The sequence below is a fragment of the Globicephala melas genome, chromosome 17 (genome assembly GCF_963455315.2).
Source record: "Globicephala melas chromosome 17, mGloMel1.2, whole genome shotgun sequence".
Taxonomy (NCBI): domain Eukaryota; kingdom Metazoa; phylum Chordata; class Mammalia; order Artiodactyla; family Delphinidae; genus Globicephala; species Globicephala melas.
The window spans coordinates 61,701,787-61,716,391 of NC_083330.1; the positions used below are offsets into that span (position 1 = coordinate 61,701,787).

The window sequence follows — 14,605 nt, forward strand, 5'->3', positions numbered from 1 at the left end:
TGACTCAGTGTAACTGATTTATAAATAATTTTGATCTTGAGAAAAGGTAAAGGACTTAGATAAAGATTTTGAAAGAGATTTCAGTGGCAGAGTCAAAGTATTCTTTCAGTCAGCAAATATTTATATTTATCGTGTGCCCGTCGTGTTCAGGGCATTATTCTAGGTGCTAGGAATTCAGTAGTGAAAACAATCAGCCAACTTTACTGTATTAACTTTTATTAAACACACCACTCAAGAACATACTGGTTCTCTTCAAGCACATATGGAACATTCTTCAGGATAGACCATATATCTGTCAGGCTATTAAATGAGGCTCAATAAATTTAAAAGAATAGATATAATACACAGTATGTTCTCCAGTTACAGTGGAATTAAATTAGAAATAAACAACAGAAAGAAATCTGAGAACTACTTTAAATACTTGGAAACTAAATTTTAAACACACTTCTAAATAGCACATAGGTGAAATTAAAAACATAGTTTTAACTGAATGAAAATAGAAACATATCAAATTTATGGAAAGCAGCTAATACAGTACTAAGAGTATTCTAAATGCTTATCTTAGAATGGAAGAAAGATCTAAAATCAGTAATTTAAACATCAACCTCAAGAAGCTAGAAGACTAAATCCAAGTGAAGTAGAAGGAAGGAAATTAGACCAGACACCAATGAATAAAATACTGAGGACTATATCTAACAAGAAGTGCAAAACCTGTACACTGAAAACTACAAAACATTGCTGAGAGTAGTTGAAGAAGATACAAATAAGTAAATGGAGAAATATACTGTGTTCATAGATTAGAAAACTCAGTATTATTAAGATGGTCCTTCTCTCCAACTGACCTATAGATTCAATCTAATCTCTAACAAAATTCAGGAGGACTTTTCATAGAAATTGACAAACGGATACTAGATTTACATGAAATTGCAAAGGATCTAGAATGGCCAAAACAATTTTGAAAAGAAAGAACAACTTTTGAGAACTTACACTGCCTGATTCACGACTTGCTATGAAGCCATAGTAATTAAGACAGTGTGGTGTTGGAGAATACACACATATCAGTGGAACAGAATAGAGACAAAGATGCCAATGGGAAAAGGATAGTCCTTTTAACACAGTACTGGAATAATTGGATGTCCGTATGTAAAAACTCAAAAATTACATATATATGTATATAAAATATGTAATTTTTAGACTTTTATCTTACATAAAAATTAACTCAAAATGAGTCATATACCCAAATGTAAGCACTAAAACTACAAAACCTCTATTTAAAAACATATATACCAAAAGGATGATCTGTAAAAAGAAAAAAAAATCTATAAATTCACCAAAATTTAAAAATACCTCCATATTGAAATCTAAAGAAAAAAATGGTTTTGATGCATCTAGGGGCAGGACAGGAATAAAGACACAGGCGTAGAGAATGGACTTGAGGACATGGGGAGGGGGAAGTGTAAGATGGGATGAAGTGAGAGAGTTGCATTGACATACATGCACTACCAAATGTAAAATAGGTAGCTAGTGGGAAGCAACTGCATAGCACAGGGAGATCAGCTCGGTGCTTTGTGACCACCTAGAGGGGTGGGATAGGGAGGGTGGGAGGGAGAGGCAAGAGGGAGGGGTTATGGGAATATATGTATACGTATAGCTGATTCACTTTGTTATACAGCAGAAAGTAACACACCATTGTAAAGCAATTATACTCCAATAAAGATGTTAAAAAAAAAATCTCCTTTTTGAAGAACTATTAAGAAAAAACTGTTAAAGGCTACTAAGAGAAAATAGTTTCAATCATATGTCTTACAATGGACAGGTATATAAAAAAAATTCTTACAACTCAGTAGTAAGGAGAAATTGCAATTAATAAGTGGGTAAGAGACTTGAATACACATTTCTCTAAAGATACATGAAGAGCTAAAAAAACACATGAAAGATACCCAACATCATTAATCTTTTGGGAAATGAAAACCACAATGTGATTCTATAATAACTGTCTAGAATGGATATTATTATTACTATTCTTTGCTGTACGCGGGCCTCTCACTGTTGTGGCCTCTCCCGTTGTGGAGCACAGGCTCCGGACACGCAGGCTCAGCGGCCATGGCTCACGGGCCCAGCCGCTCCGCAGCATGTGGGATCTTCCCGGACCGGGGCCCGAACCCTGCATTGGCAGGCAGACTCTCAACCGCTGTGCCACCAGGGAAACCCTAGAACGGATATTATTAAAAACAATGACTATCATATTTTGATGAGGATGCAGAGAAACTGCAAGTCTCACACGTTGGTGGGGATGTAAAACGGTACAGCTACTATGGAAAACAGTCGGGCCATTAAACTTACACTTAACTCTGCAGCTCAGTTCTTCCATTTCTAGGTATTTATCCAGGAGAAATGAGAGCATATGTTCACACATGCTTGCAAGCAGCTGTTTATAAAAGCAATATTCATAATAACTAAGAATTGGAAACTATGCACATATCCGTCAACTGGTGAACAGATGAACATGGTTTGTTTCGTCCATATAATGGAATCCTTCTCAGCAGTAAAAAGACATGAAAAGTTTTGAGTATACCTAAATATTACTAAGTTTATAAAGTCAGGCTTAGAAGACTAGTACATGATTTTACTTACATGAAATTTCTAAAAAAGGCAGAAGGACCAGAAAGCAGATCAATAGATGCCTGAGGCCATGAGCAGGAAAGGAGATTGACTACAAAGAGATAATGGAAGCTTTCGAGACTGAATTATAATCATGGATAAACAATTGTATAATTTCCTTAAACTAATAAAACTTAGACTCTGACATGTGTATGTAAATTATACCTCATTAAAACTTTTTTTTTTGGCAAAAATCACCTGAAGGCTCTTAGACCTAAATGCAGAGTTTTGTTTCTATCCTAGTTCAGTAATTCTTAATACCAGCTCACATTAGAATAGCCTTGGCAGTTATCAAAAAAGAAAAAGTCAAGCTGGGCCCTACCTGAAAACAATTAAATGCAAATCTCTGGGGAGGATCAGGGCATCAGTAGTTTGTAAAAGCACCCAAGTGTTTCAAATGTGCCTCCAGTATTGAGACCCTCTGCACTAGGCATGCTCTCTTCAACTCTAGGCTGGAGAGCCACTGTTTCTGAAAGTCCTTCAGATGCTTTGAGGCAGAAAAAGGTTTAAGGATAACTACTTTAGACCTTTAATTCCTTGGCTAGAAAATGAGGATAATATACTTGTTTAGTATATCTTGCAAACTTGTTAGACACTATTGGTAATGAAGGTAAACACTTTGTAAACTCTGCAATAGCTTTTTGTTATTCTGTCCTATCTTAAATCCTTTCTATGTCTGTGAAACAATAAAGGATCATTGTTGTTCATGATGGTGAGTAAGATCTTGAAATATCTTCTGAATAACTTCTTTATTCACTGTAGCTTTCATATTGTGTATTTTACTGTGTTTCAACTAAGAGGAAATGTATACAGTTTATGATCCTAATGTTATTTAATTGGTTGAAATAGTCATAGTGGAATCTATAAATCCTTCTACATTTTTGGAATCTTCTCAGTAGGAGGCTTCCAACACCTATTCCACAATACTATTATTTCTTAAACCATGTTAGATTCTTTCTAAAATTGAGCCCCAGGGCATTTTCTTGGAGAGTCTCAGTGGCAGTTTACGATTTATTTTTAAATTTACGATAAATTGTTCAAAGCTTAGTCTGATGAATAAGGTGGGGGATCAAGCTAGGCAATACATTTTTTGGAATTGCTTTATCGATGTAAAGTAATTAACATTTTTTCTTGTGATTCCCTAGCTGACCTAAGGACCATTTCAAAAGTTGAGTCTAGAATTTACAGTGATGTAACTGTTGGAAAGTGTATAGCTTCCTAAAATGCCTACATTGAAGGCTAGATTTTATTTTATTGTTTAATTTTTGGCATAATTATCAAAATAATTGGGTATATTATTTAGTCGCTTCTTAAGAAATATATATAATACTCATCAATAATTTAGACTATTCACTTAACCAGAATATCCTGTTCCCCTAATCATCCTGGGATATTTTTCATTTTATAATATGGAATATTATTTCCTCTGTACATTAATATGATTTTGTTTTTATATTGTTGAACTGTTTTTTTTTAACATCTTTATTGGTGTATAATTGCTTTACAATGTTGTGTTAGTTTCTGCTGTATAACAAAGTGAATCAGCTATACGTATACATATATCCCCATATCCCCTCCCTCTTGCGCCTCCCTCCCACCCTCCCTATCTCACCCCTCTAGGTAGTCACAAAGCACCGAGCTGATATCCCTGTGCTATGCAGCTGCTTCCCACTAGCTATCTATTTTACATTTGGTAGTGTATATACATCAATGCTACTCTCTCACTTTGTCCCAGCTTACCCCTCTTCCTCCCCATTTCCTCACATCCATTCTCTGCATCTGTGTCTTTATTCCTGTCCTGCCCCTAGGTTCATCAGAACCATTTTTTTTTTAATTCCATATATCTGCATTAGCATATGGTATTTGTTTCTCTCTTTCTGACTTACTTCACTCTGTATGACAGACTCTAGGTCCATCCACCTCACTACAAATAACTCAATTTCGTTTCTTTTTATGGCTGAGTAATATTCCATTGTATATATGTGGCACATCTTCTTTATCCATTCATCTGTTGGTGGACACTTAGGTTGCTTCCATGTTCTGGCTATTGTAAATAGTGCTGCAATGAACATTGTCGTACATGACTCTTTTTGAATTATGGTTTTCTCAGGGTATATGCCCAGTAGTGGTATTTTCTGGGTCGTATGGTAGTTCTATTTGTAGTTTTTTAAGGAACCTCCATACTGTTCTCCATAGTGGCTGTATTAATTTACATTCCCACTAACAGTGCAAGAAAAGAAAGGGTGTTACTGGCTTTTAAGAACCACTGAGAAACTTATTGATATAAAATATGACTTGATTTTTATTATACTAGAATTTTGTTTGCTAATGAAACTAATAGTGGTACATCTCTTCATTATAGTTCATATGTTATTCGTAAAATTTGATACAACTAAAGGACACTTGGAATTTCTGCTTCTCCCATTTTACCTATATAGTAGATCCAAAGTGGATGTTTTTTTAGTGGGAGAGGGGGCATGCAAGCCAATCAATCTCTTATAAGTTGATAGTGTAAAAATAACAGATGAAAATAGAAATGTTTTGTTGTAATCATTTTCCCTTATTTCTTTAGGAAGAGCTATGGGAATTGAATAACTATGCTAATTGTAAATCTGTTAGTCTCTGTGGTATTTACATAAAAGTTATCTGATAAGTCTTCAGTTAACACCTGCCAAATCTGGAGCAAAGTTTTTTAAATGACTGCATGGTCATTATGGTTAGGGGAGTTCTTTAAAATAAACATTTTTCTCTTGAGGAAAATAAGATTGTTGTAACTACAGGCTTCAGTGATTAAAGTGCTTTATAGTACCTTCATTGGGTGACAGGATTTAAAATAAATGTGGAAAGAATGTCATGGATTGAAGAGGCATATAACTTGAATTGGCAAGGTGCTAAATTGGTAAATGAATTAAGGTCACTATAACTCTTGGCAAATCTTAGTTTCAAATACAACTGGTAACAGTGTTGTTCCTTTCTGATAACCTTTATTTAAATTCCTTTTCTAGGACTGATGTTTAAGAACAGGATTACTGTTTGTATTGCTAGCTAATTGCAAAAAATTTTTTTGTACTTCATGGTTTTTTGGGGGGATAGTCTTTAACCCACAGGGTGTTCATATCTGTGAAATAAACTGTTGTAATAAAGTTACAGTAGATTTTTTCTTAGCATATATATATGTACACACACATACTATATATATACTGTATATAAATACACACGTATATATTATGTATATATCTCAAAACGCTAAGAACTTTTTTAGTGAGCAGAACCTTATATTCCTAAAATCATTATAAATTTAAAAACCTCAGCTTTATTGAGTTATAATTCACACACCATACAATTGAACCATTTAAAATACAATTGCATGGTTTTTAGTCTATTACAGGATGGATTACCAGTGTGCAACCATCACCACAATCAATTTGAGGACATTTTCTTCTCCCCAGAAAGCAGCCCCACGCCCATTAGCAGTTACTCCTGATTCCCATCACCTACTTCTCTTCCCAGCCCATAGGCAGCACTAATCTATTTCTGTCTGTGTAGATTGCCTGGACACTTGATCTAAGCGTAGTCATATGGTATGCCATCTTTCATGACTGCCTTCTTTCAAGGATAGCATAATGTTTTCAAGGTTCATCCATGTTGTAGTATAGTACTTCATGTCTTTCTATTGCTGAATAATATTTCAGTCATTTGAATATATCACATTTTATTTATTCACACATCAGTTGAAGTGTTTGACAGTTTGGGGCTATTATAAATAATGCTGCTATAAATACTTGTGTATATATTTTTGTGTGAACATATGCTTAAAATTATTTTGGATATAAACCTAGGAATGGGATTTTTGGATTGTATATTAACTATATGTTAAACTTTTTGAAGAATTGCCTAAATGTTTTCTAAAGTGGCAGTACCATTTTATATTCCCAGCAGCAATTTACGGGGGTTCCAGTTTCTGTACATCCTCATCAACACCTGTTATTGTCTGTATTTTTGATTATAGTCATCCAAGGGATGTGAAGTGGTATCTCTTTGTGGTCTGGATTTACGTGACCGTATTGGCCAATGATGTTAAGAATCTTTCCACTCTTTCCACATGCTTATTGGCCATTTGTATATTCTATGGAGGAATGCCTATTCAGACTCCTTACCCACTTTTTGAGTTGTCTCTTTGTTATGAGTTGTAGGAGTTATTTATATATTCTAGATACAAATCCCTTATAAAATACGTGATTTACAAAAATTTTCCCTTATTTCATGCTTTGACTTTTTTTTTAATTGGTACTATTGAGCAATTAGAATTCTTTAGGCACTGATCTAAGCACTTTCCATGCAGCGTCTCACATTTAATCCTAACAGCAGCCTTGTCATATGGATACTTTTTTTTAAATTAATAAACTTTATTTTTTTAGAGCAGTTTTAGGTGCACAGCAAAACTGAGTGGAAAGTACAGAGAATTTCCATATAGCCCATGTCCCCACACACGTATAACCTCCCCCCTTATCAACATCACACATCAGAGTGGTACATTTGTTACAATTGATTAGCCTACATTGACACATTTATCACCCAAACTCCATAGTGGATTGACTTTTCATTCTCTTGATGATGTGCTTTGAAGCACAAAGATGCTTAATTTTCATGAAATCCAATTTTCTATTTCTTTTTGTTGTTGTTGTTGCTTGTACTTCGGGTCTCATATTTAATAGATGATTGCCTAATCTAGGGTCATGAAGACTTATGCCTTTGTCTGTTTTCTTCCAAGAATTTTAAAGTTTTACCTCTTACATTTACATCTATGATCCATTTCGAATTATTTTTTTTTTTACATATTGGGAGGTAGGGGGTAAGGGTCCAACTTCATTCTTTTGCATATGGATGTCCCGTTATTCCAAGACCATTTTTGAAAAGACTGTTCTTTCTCCATCAAATTGTCTTGGCACCTTTATTGAAAACCATTTGACTGTAAATGTGAGGGCATATTTCTGGACTCTCAGTTCTATTCTATTAATCTGTATGTCTGTCCTTATACCAGTGCCTCCCTGTCTTGATTACTGTAGCTTTATAGTAAGTTCCCACACTGACAAGTATGAATCCTTTTTCACTTTGCCCTTACTACACACTGACATTCTTCTCATTTCCTTTACATTCTTCCTCATTTCACATTTTCTTCTCAGTCCTCCCAGAATGGTCATATAGTAATTTTAGATTAATGTTCATTGTTTTAATTATTATGATCTAATCACTATTCACAGTTGAGCCATGTACTATATTTTATTTTTCTTTCCTGTACAATAGTTTGTTTTACCTAGAGTTAATGATTTTTTAAAAAAATTCAATCACAAAGCCTTCCCCTAGTTGTGAAACTCCTTTCAGTACATTAAAGCATATTAACCATCCTATCAATCATGTATATGTAAGAAATCTCTTCTGGATCTTTATGACCTGCCTAATCTAGACTGGTTGGTTTTACTTTCCAGATTTGTTCCATAGCTTTTGGATCTAAGACTCTTTTCATCATAGAAATTTTGTTTGCTTTCTTTGTTGGTTCCTGGGATCCTTTAATCTCCCTGTTGTTTTCATTTTCCCATTTTGGTGGAGCACATTCTCTAAAATCATCCTGAGAAAAGGTGCATAGGAGGGAAGGTGCATAGGAGGGAAATTTTTGAGACCCTCTATGCCTAGAAAAGTTTTTATTCTACCGTCTCATTTGAATATAGCATTCTAGGTTGGAGAATATTTTTCCAGTGGAATTTTGAAGGCATCGTTCCCATTGTTCCCAGTTGTCCCATTGTTTTCCAGCTTTTAGTGAGGCTACTTAGAAGTCTTGTGCCATTCTCATTTTTCATTTTTTAAATAAGAAACCTAAGTTTTCTCTGGTATTTTGTAGAATATACTTGTTCTTCTTAGTCTTCTGAATTTTCATGATGATGCACCTTGGTGGGTCTATTTTTATTTTTGGTGTGTCTATTTTATTCTAGCATGCCTGGAAGCTTTTTTTTTATTGGGAAAAAAATTATTATTATTATTATTTTTGGCTGTGCTGCACAGCTTGCAGAATCTTAGTTCCCTGACCAGGGATTGAATCCTGGCCCCCAGCAGTGAAAGTGCCGAGTCCTAACCACTGGACTGCCAAGGTATTCCCAGGAAAAATGTTCTTATCATTATTTTATTGATAATTTCCTTCCCTCCATTTTTTTATGTTCTCTCTTCTAATATTCCTGGTAGAATGTTGTTCCTTATGGTTTGTGTGTGTCTCTCTTCCTATTTTCCATTTCTTTGACTTTTTACTCTACTTTCTGATAGATTCACTGAACTTTATATGCTAACCTTTTAGTTGAAATATATATTTCTGCTTTCTTAATTTCCATGAGCTCTTTCTTATTTAGTGTTCTTTTCTTACAATTTCCTGTTCTTATTTAATGGATGCAACATAGTCTCTTCTCTGAGGATTTTAGTGCCTGATTTGTCTGTTGTTTGCTTTTGTTTTATGATTTCTTTTTACTGTATATTCTTTGCTTCCCTACAAGTCACTTTGTTTCTGTTTGCTTGCTTTGCCATATGGTTTTCATACTAGAGACTTTCCCTGACGTCCCACAGTGTGTGGCTGCCTGGTCATATTTAAGAGGGGGTATGAGAAAGCTGATTGGAAAATCTGAGCGCATGTTTGGAGCTTGTTGACTTTGATCTTCATTTTAGGGTGATCTCACTGAGACATTAGGCAATCCCAAGGTGGGAATTCTTTGGTCCTTCCACTAGTACTGACCGTATTTCTAAAAGAAGGCTCAATTCTGCTATCTGGCTTCCAGAATGGTGGAAGTTCTGTAGGTGAAGAAAGGTAAAGGGCCTCAGTATTCACTATACAAGCATTCACTTAATGCAGTGATATTCAACTCCAACCCTAAGCTCTGTCCTGTATCTCCCAGGCCAGAGGCATTTTGTTTTACCTTCTCCAGAGAATAACCACTAGTCTTCTGGGCTGGGGAGAGGACAGTCGTTTGCCTGAATAGAATAAGAAGGGTCAGGAGCCAAACTGCTTCTCAGGTAGACTTTCAACCTCCTTTCCTATTTCACCTTCATTTTGTTTGCAGTGCCATCCCAGAGTCTCTTGTCAGGGGCTATAGTATAAATTTTGCTGCTTCCAAGCTTTCCCTATTGTTTTTCTCAGCTTCCTTAACAATTGAGAGTCTGAGGTCTGTTACCAATTGTTCATCTGCTTTCCTGCTTTCAAGGTTTAGTTGCTATTGTCTCTTCTCTCAGACATTGGTTCTTGTAGTTTTATGCTATTTTTAAATTTATTCTCATTTCATGGAATTTCAGGAGATAATGAAAATAAATGCTTATGTCCAATTCACCATCTTCAACAAAAGGGATTCTACTTCTATTTTTAGTCTCAAAGGCTTCACAGTTTTTCCTCAACCTTCACTGTAACCCTCACTTGATTTGTTTTTAAAATGCACTGGACTGTCTTAACTGACCTTCACATTTCTGGCAAGCCAGATTAATGAATGCTCTCCAATCCTCCTGTAAAATACATTATGGATGCACATGCAGGGACCAAAAAGCTACCCTTAAGTATATCTGTACACTTCTGCTCCCACCAGTTGAGCTGTGTGTGCTTGCAGGCGTCAGTTTATTCCACTTTAAAGAAAGAGAGGCTGGAAATAGTAGTTGATACGTTACGGGTGTGGATATATAGGAAAGACATAATGGAATGCTAATGAGCCACATCAAAAGTTAATGAATGAGTACACATAGTTTTAATTTAAAGTGAAATATATATGTAAACTTTACATTAATGTAAAGTAAAACGTATATGCTTTGTGAGTATCATTTTTGTTATGATTCTCTGCTTTAACAGCTTCCTCAGTTAAATGAACAACTACTGCCCAATGTATTGGGTAACACCTTGTTTTGAAATAACATAGACATGTCATTATATCCTATGGATCAAATGTATGATTCTGCCATGTTGTCTGCTGAATTTTCACATACTTAACTAAATAATTGTTTTTGTTTAGTTCCAGATGTTGAAGTGAAAGGAGAGAGTTCTAGCTATTATCTCTTGTTACAAGGTAATGGCAACAGAAAGTGTAAAGCCACATTGATTCACTCAGCCAACCAAATCAATGGCTCATTTGCACTCAGTTTAATTCATGGAAAGATGAAAGCAAAGACAGAAGAGACTAAACTGAGTAAGTGTTAACTTTAGGTGGAAAACAAAACATTTTTACATTTCTTTGTGTACATACTTAACTTTTAATGAACTTATTGTCTCCAAACTCCATTTCACTTTCAGTAAATTTACTTTTATTTTAAATATTTTATAACATATTTGGACAGTTTAGAGTGCAGAGAATTAATCCCTTATACATTATACTTAATAAAATTTAGTAGGCCAGCCTTTAATTCCAAATAGGAAAATTTTTAGTGTTTTCCACTTTAAACAAGTATTATTTTTCTAGAATTTATTTCTTATTTTCACTTACTTTCTCTCAAGCGTCTCGTTCTATTTTATTGCCCATCTTTTTATTTTTCTCTCCAAGCTCCATGCTTTGGTTACCTATCACTGTATGACGAACTATCCCAAATGCAGCTTAATAATGACGATTTACTATAATGTCTCATAGTCCTGTAGGTTGACTGGGCTTAGCTGGATGTTTCTGTTTTGAAGATCCACATATGACTGCAGTCACACACAGCTGGGGCTTCAATCATTTTGAAGACTTAACAGGGCTTGGTGTGTAAGATGGCTCTTAACCCGCATGCGTGGTGCCTGGGTTAGGATGGCTGGAACAGATGCGAGCCTACTTCCTCTTCACGTGTCCTGTCCTCCTGGCCAACATGGGCTTCGTCACAACATCATGGTCTCTGGGGAGTCTGATTCCTTCTATGGTTGCTAACTGCTCTTAGAGCAGTTGTTCTAAGAAGCTATAAGGCTTCCTGTGACCTAGCCATTCATTGTCACTTTTACTACACCTTATTAGTTACGTGAGGCCAACCTAGATTCACTGTGGAAGGACTGTGCGGCGAATGAGTGGCAGGAAGTGTGATTCACTGGTGGGAGGCCATCTTTGGAGACCAGCTCCCATACTCTGTCTGTGTTTTGTGTAAGAGTTTCAATAGCCAAGCAGGTAGAAGAAAAGGTGGTGGAAGGAATTCTATTCTGCTACCTAAATTCTCTCAATTTAAGAAGCAGGTCAAAGTTTAAAATGCAAAATAATTTAGTACACTTATTTTCTGCTGCTCAATTATTATTATTTACTTTGAAATATGCAAGGTCAAGAAAGATGAGTAATTGACTTTTAATTATGTTATAACACATTTCTTGAGGACTGAATATTGATTTTTGTTACAAATCGTCTTTAATACTGGCTTTTTTCTGTTTTTCAGGCTTTCCTCTTGACCTCTTGTCACTTCCAAATTTCTCTGGGGAGCAGCTTATACAGAGAGAGAAACAGTTAGCTAATGTTCAGGCTTTGGCTTTGAAAGAATGTCTGAGTAAGTAATGATTGGTGCATTTGATTCTGGTGTAGGAATATTGACTTGTTCAGACCTAAGGCATTGTTATTTTGTCACTTTTTCTTATACACTTTGTCTTTTAGATATGATATTCATTTGTAGAACTATTTATTTATTTGTTACACTGAGTCTTAGTTGCGGCTTGCCGGCTCCTTAGTTGTGGCACGTGGGTTCCTTAGTTGCAGCACACAGGCTCCTTAGTTGCAGCATGCAGGCTCCTTAGTTGTGGCATGTGGACTCTTAGTTGCAGCATGCCTGCGGGAATCTAGTTGCCCGGCCAGGGATCGAACCTGGGCCCCCTGCATTGGGAGTGTGGAGTCTTAACCACTGCACCACCAGGGAAGTCCCTGTAGAGCTGTTCTTGATAGAGGTGAGGTAGGGTAGAAAAGGTCTGTAACTTTTTTCCCACCAGATTCAGTGTATTGCTATTGTACATTGCTTTTAACATTTATAATAATATTTGTCGAGGAAAATTTTGTTTCTCATTATTTTTAACTGTATGCTAGAAAAGACACCTAAGTTTTATTATTCTGGTTAATGTAGTAATTTTTACAAAATTTCTCTTTATATCTTTTTGGCTATACTGGAGGATAGAGACTGCAAGTAGAAGAAAATACAAATCTAGAGAAATTAATATGTTAACGTGAGCATTGATCCTTAGACTTTAATCATAACTAAGCACATTTCACATACTGAGTGAAGTTGACATTATGGATTTTTCTTTATTCAAGAAATTGACACTTTTTTAAGGGTCGTTATTTAAGGTTTTTCCTCTATTACTAAATGTTAACTTGGTTATCAGTCTTAACATTGTTTTTATAAATAATCATTCATTAGTACCTAATCTGGACTTATTTTAAGCTAATTGATATAGAATTTCTAAGAAACTAATTCAAATTTGAGGCCTCATTAGTTGCATATAGAAAAAATGATTATTAAGTAGATATGTTATAAAATGAAAAATATCACTTTTTTTTTTTTTTTGGCGGTACGCGGGCCTCTCGCTGTTGTGGCCTCTCCTGTGGCGGAGCACAGGCTCCGGATGCGCAGGCCCAGCGGCCATGGCTCACGGGCCCAGCCGCTCCGCGGCATGTGGGATCTTCCCGTACCGGGGCACGAGCCCACGTCCCCTGCATCGGCAGGCGGACTCTCAACCATTGAGCCACCAGGGAAGCCCCACTCTTTTCTTTAAAAGCATTTAAAAAATACCTTGGATTCAGTATTTTGTTTTATTCAATGGAAAATAATTTTAGAATACTTGGTCTTGATTATTCATATAAGAATTATCTACTTTTTCAATTTTACAAAGGTAATTGTGTAGTCTTAAACTCCTTGAACCACTTTTTTTTAACTATGAAAATGATATTAGCTCAAGGAAAGTATAATTAGGAAAGGCAAATTAGTTTCAATAAAAGGTACTACATATTAACCCAAGGGAAAAAAAGTAAAAATAAAGTTACCATATGATCCAGCAATCTGACTCTTAAGCATGTATCTGGAAAAGGTGGAAACTGAAGGGGGAGAGGGAGGTCCAAGAGGGAGGGGATATAGATATACATATAGCTGATTCACTTCATTGTACAGCAGAAACTAACACAACACTGTAAAGCTATTTTACTAGAATAAGAAAAAAAAAAAAAGATACATGTACCCCAATGTTCATAGCAGCACTATTTGTAATAGCTAAGACATGGAAGCAACCTAAATGTCCATCAGCAGATGAATAGATAAAGAGGATGTGGAATATTACTCAACAATAAAAAAGAATTAAATAATGCCATTTGCAGCAACATGGATGGACCTAGAGATTACCACAATAAGTGAAGTAAGTCAGACAGGGAAAGATAAATATCATATGATATAACTTACATGTGGAATCTAAAAGAATGATACAAGTGAACTTATTTCCAAAACAGAAAGACTCACTGACATAGAAAACAAACTTACGGTTACCAAAGAAGACCGTGGGGTAGGAGGTGGGGGTGGTGGGGGGTGGATAAGTTAGGAGTGTGGGTTAGCAAATATAGACTACGCTACATAAAACAGGTAAGCAACAAGGCCCTGCTGTAGAGCACAGGGAGCTATATTGAGTACCTTGTAATAACCTGTAATGGAAAAGAATCTGAAAAAGAATATATATATATATATTTATATTTATATGTATATATCTGAATCACTTTGCTGTACACCTGAAACTAACACAACAGTGTAAATCAACTCTACTTCAATTAAAAAGAAAAAGGAAAAAATGCTGAAATACTAGTATTTTTGTGGATAAAACTCCTTTATTTCTAACATCTGCTAGCTTAGTGTTATTCACTTCTTGACTTTGTTCTAGCCCTGCTAAACCCCCTTTAGGCTTTGATTCTTTGCCATAAGCCTCTGTCAGCTCTTTAAACTGAGTTCCTTCAACATC

The 14,605-nt window shown here is 35.6% G+C and overlaps 1 protein-coding gene across 2 annotated transcripts in view; it reads left to right on the forward strand.

Moving 5' to 3' along the window:
• The window catches only part of MTBP (MDM2 binding protein), a 71,886-nt gene that overhangs the window by 23,815 nt on the left and 33,466 nt on the right, over positions 1-14,605 (forward strand). For both annotated transcript variants that reach the window (XM_030875691.2, XM_030875692.2), the window contains exons 12-13: positions 10,689-10,862; positions 12,061-12,168. In XM_030875691.2, the coding sequence (XP_030731551.1) occupies positions 10,689-10,862; positions 12,061-12,168 (282 nt within the window). The remainder of the gene's footprint in view (positions 1-10,688; positions 10,863-12,060; positions 12,169-14,605) is intronic.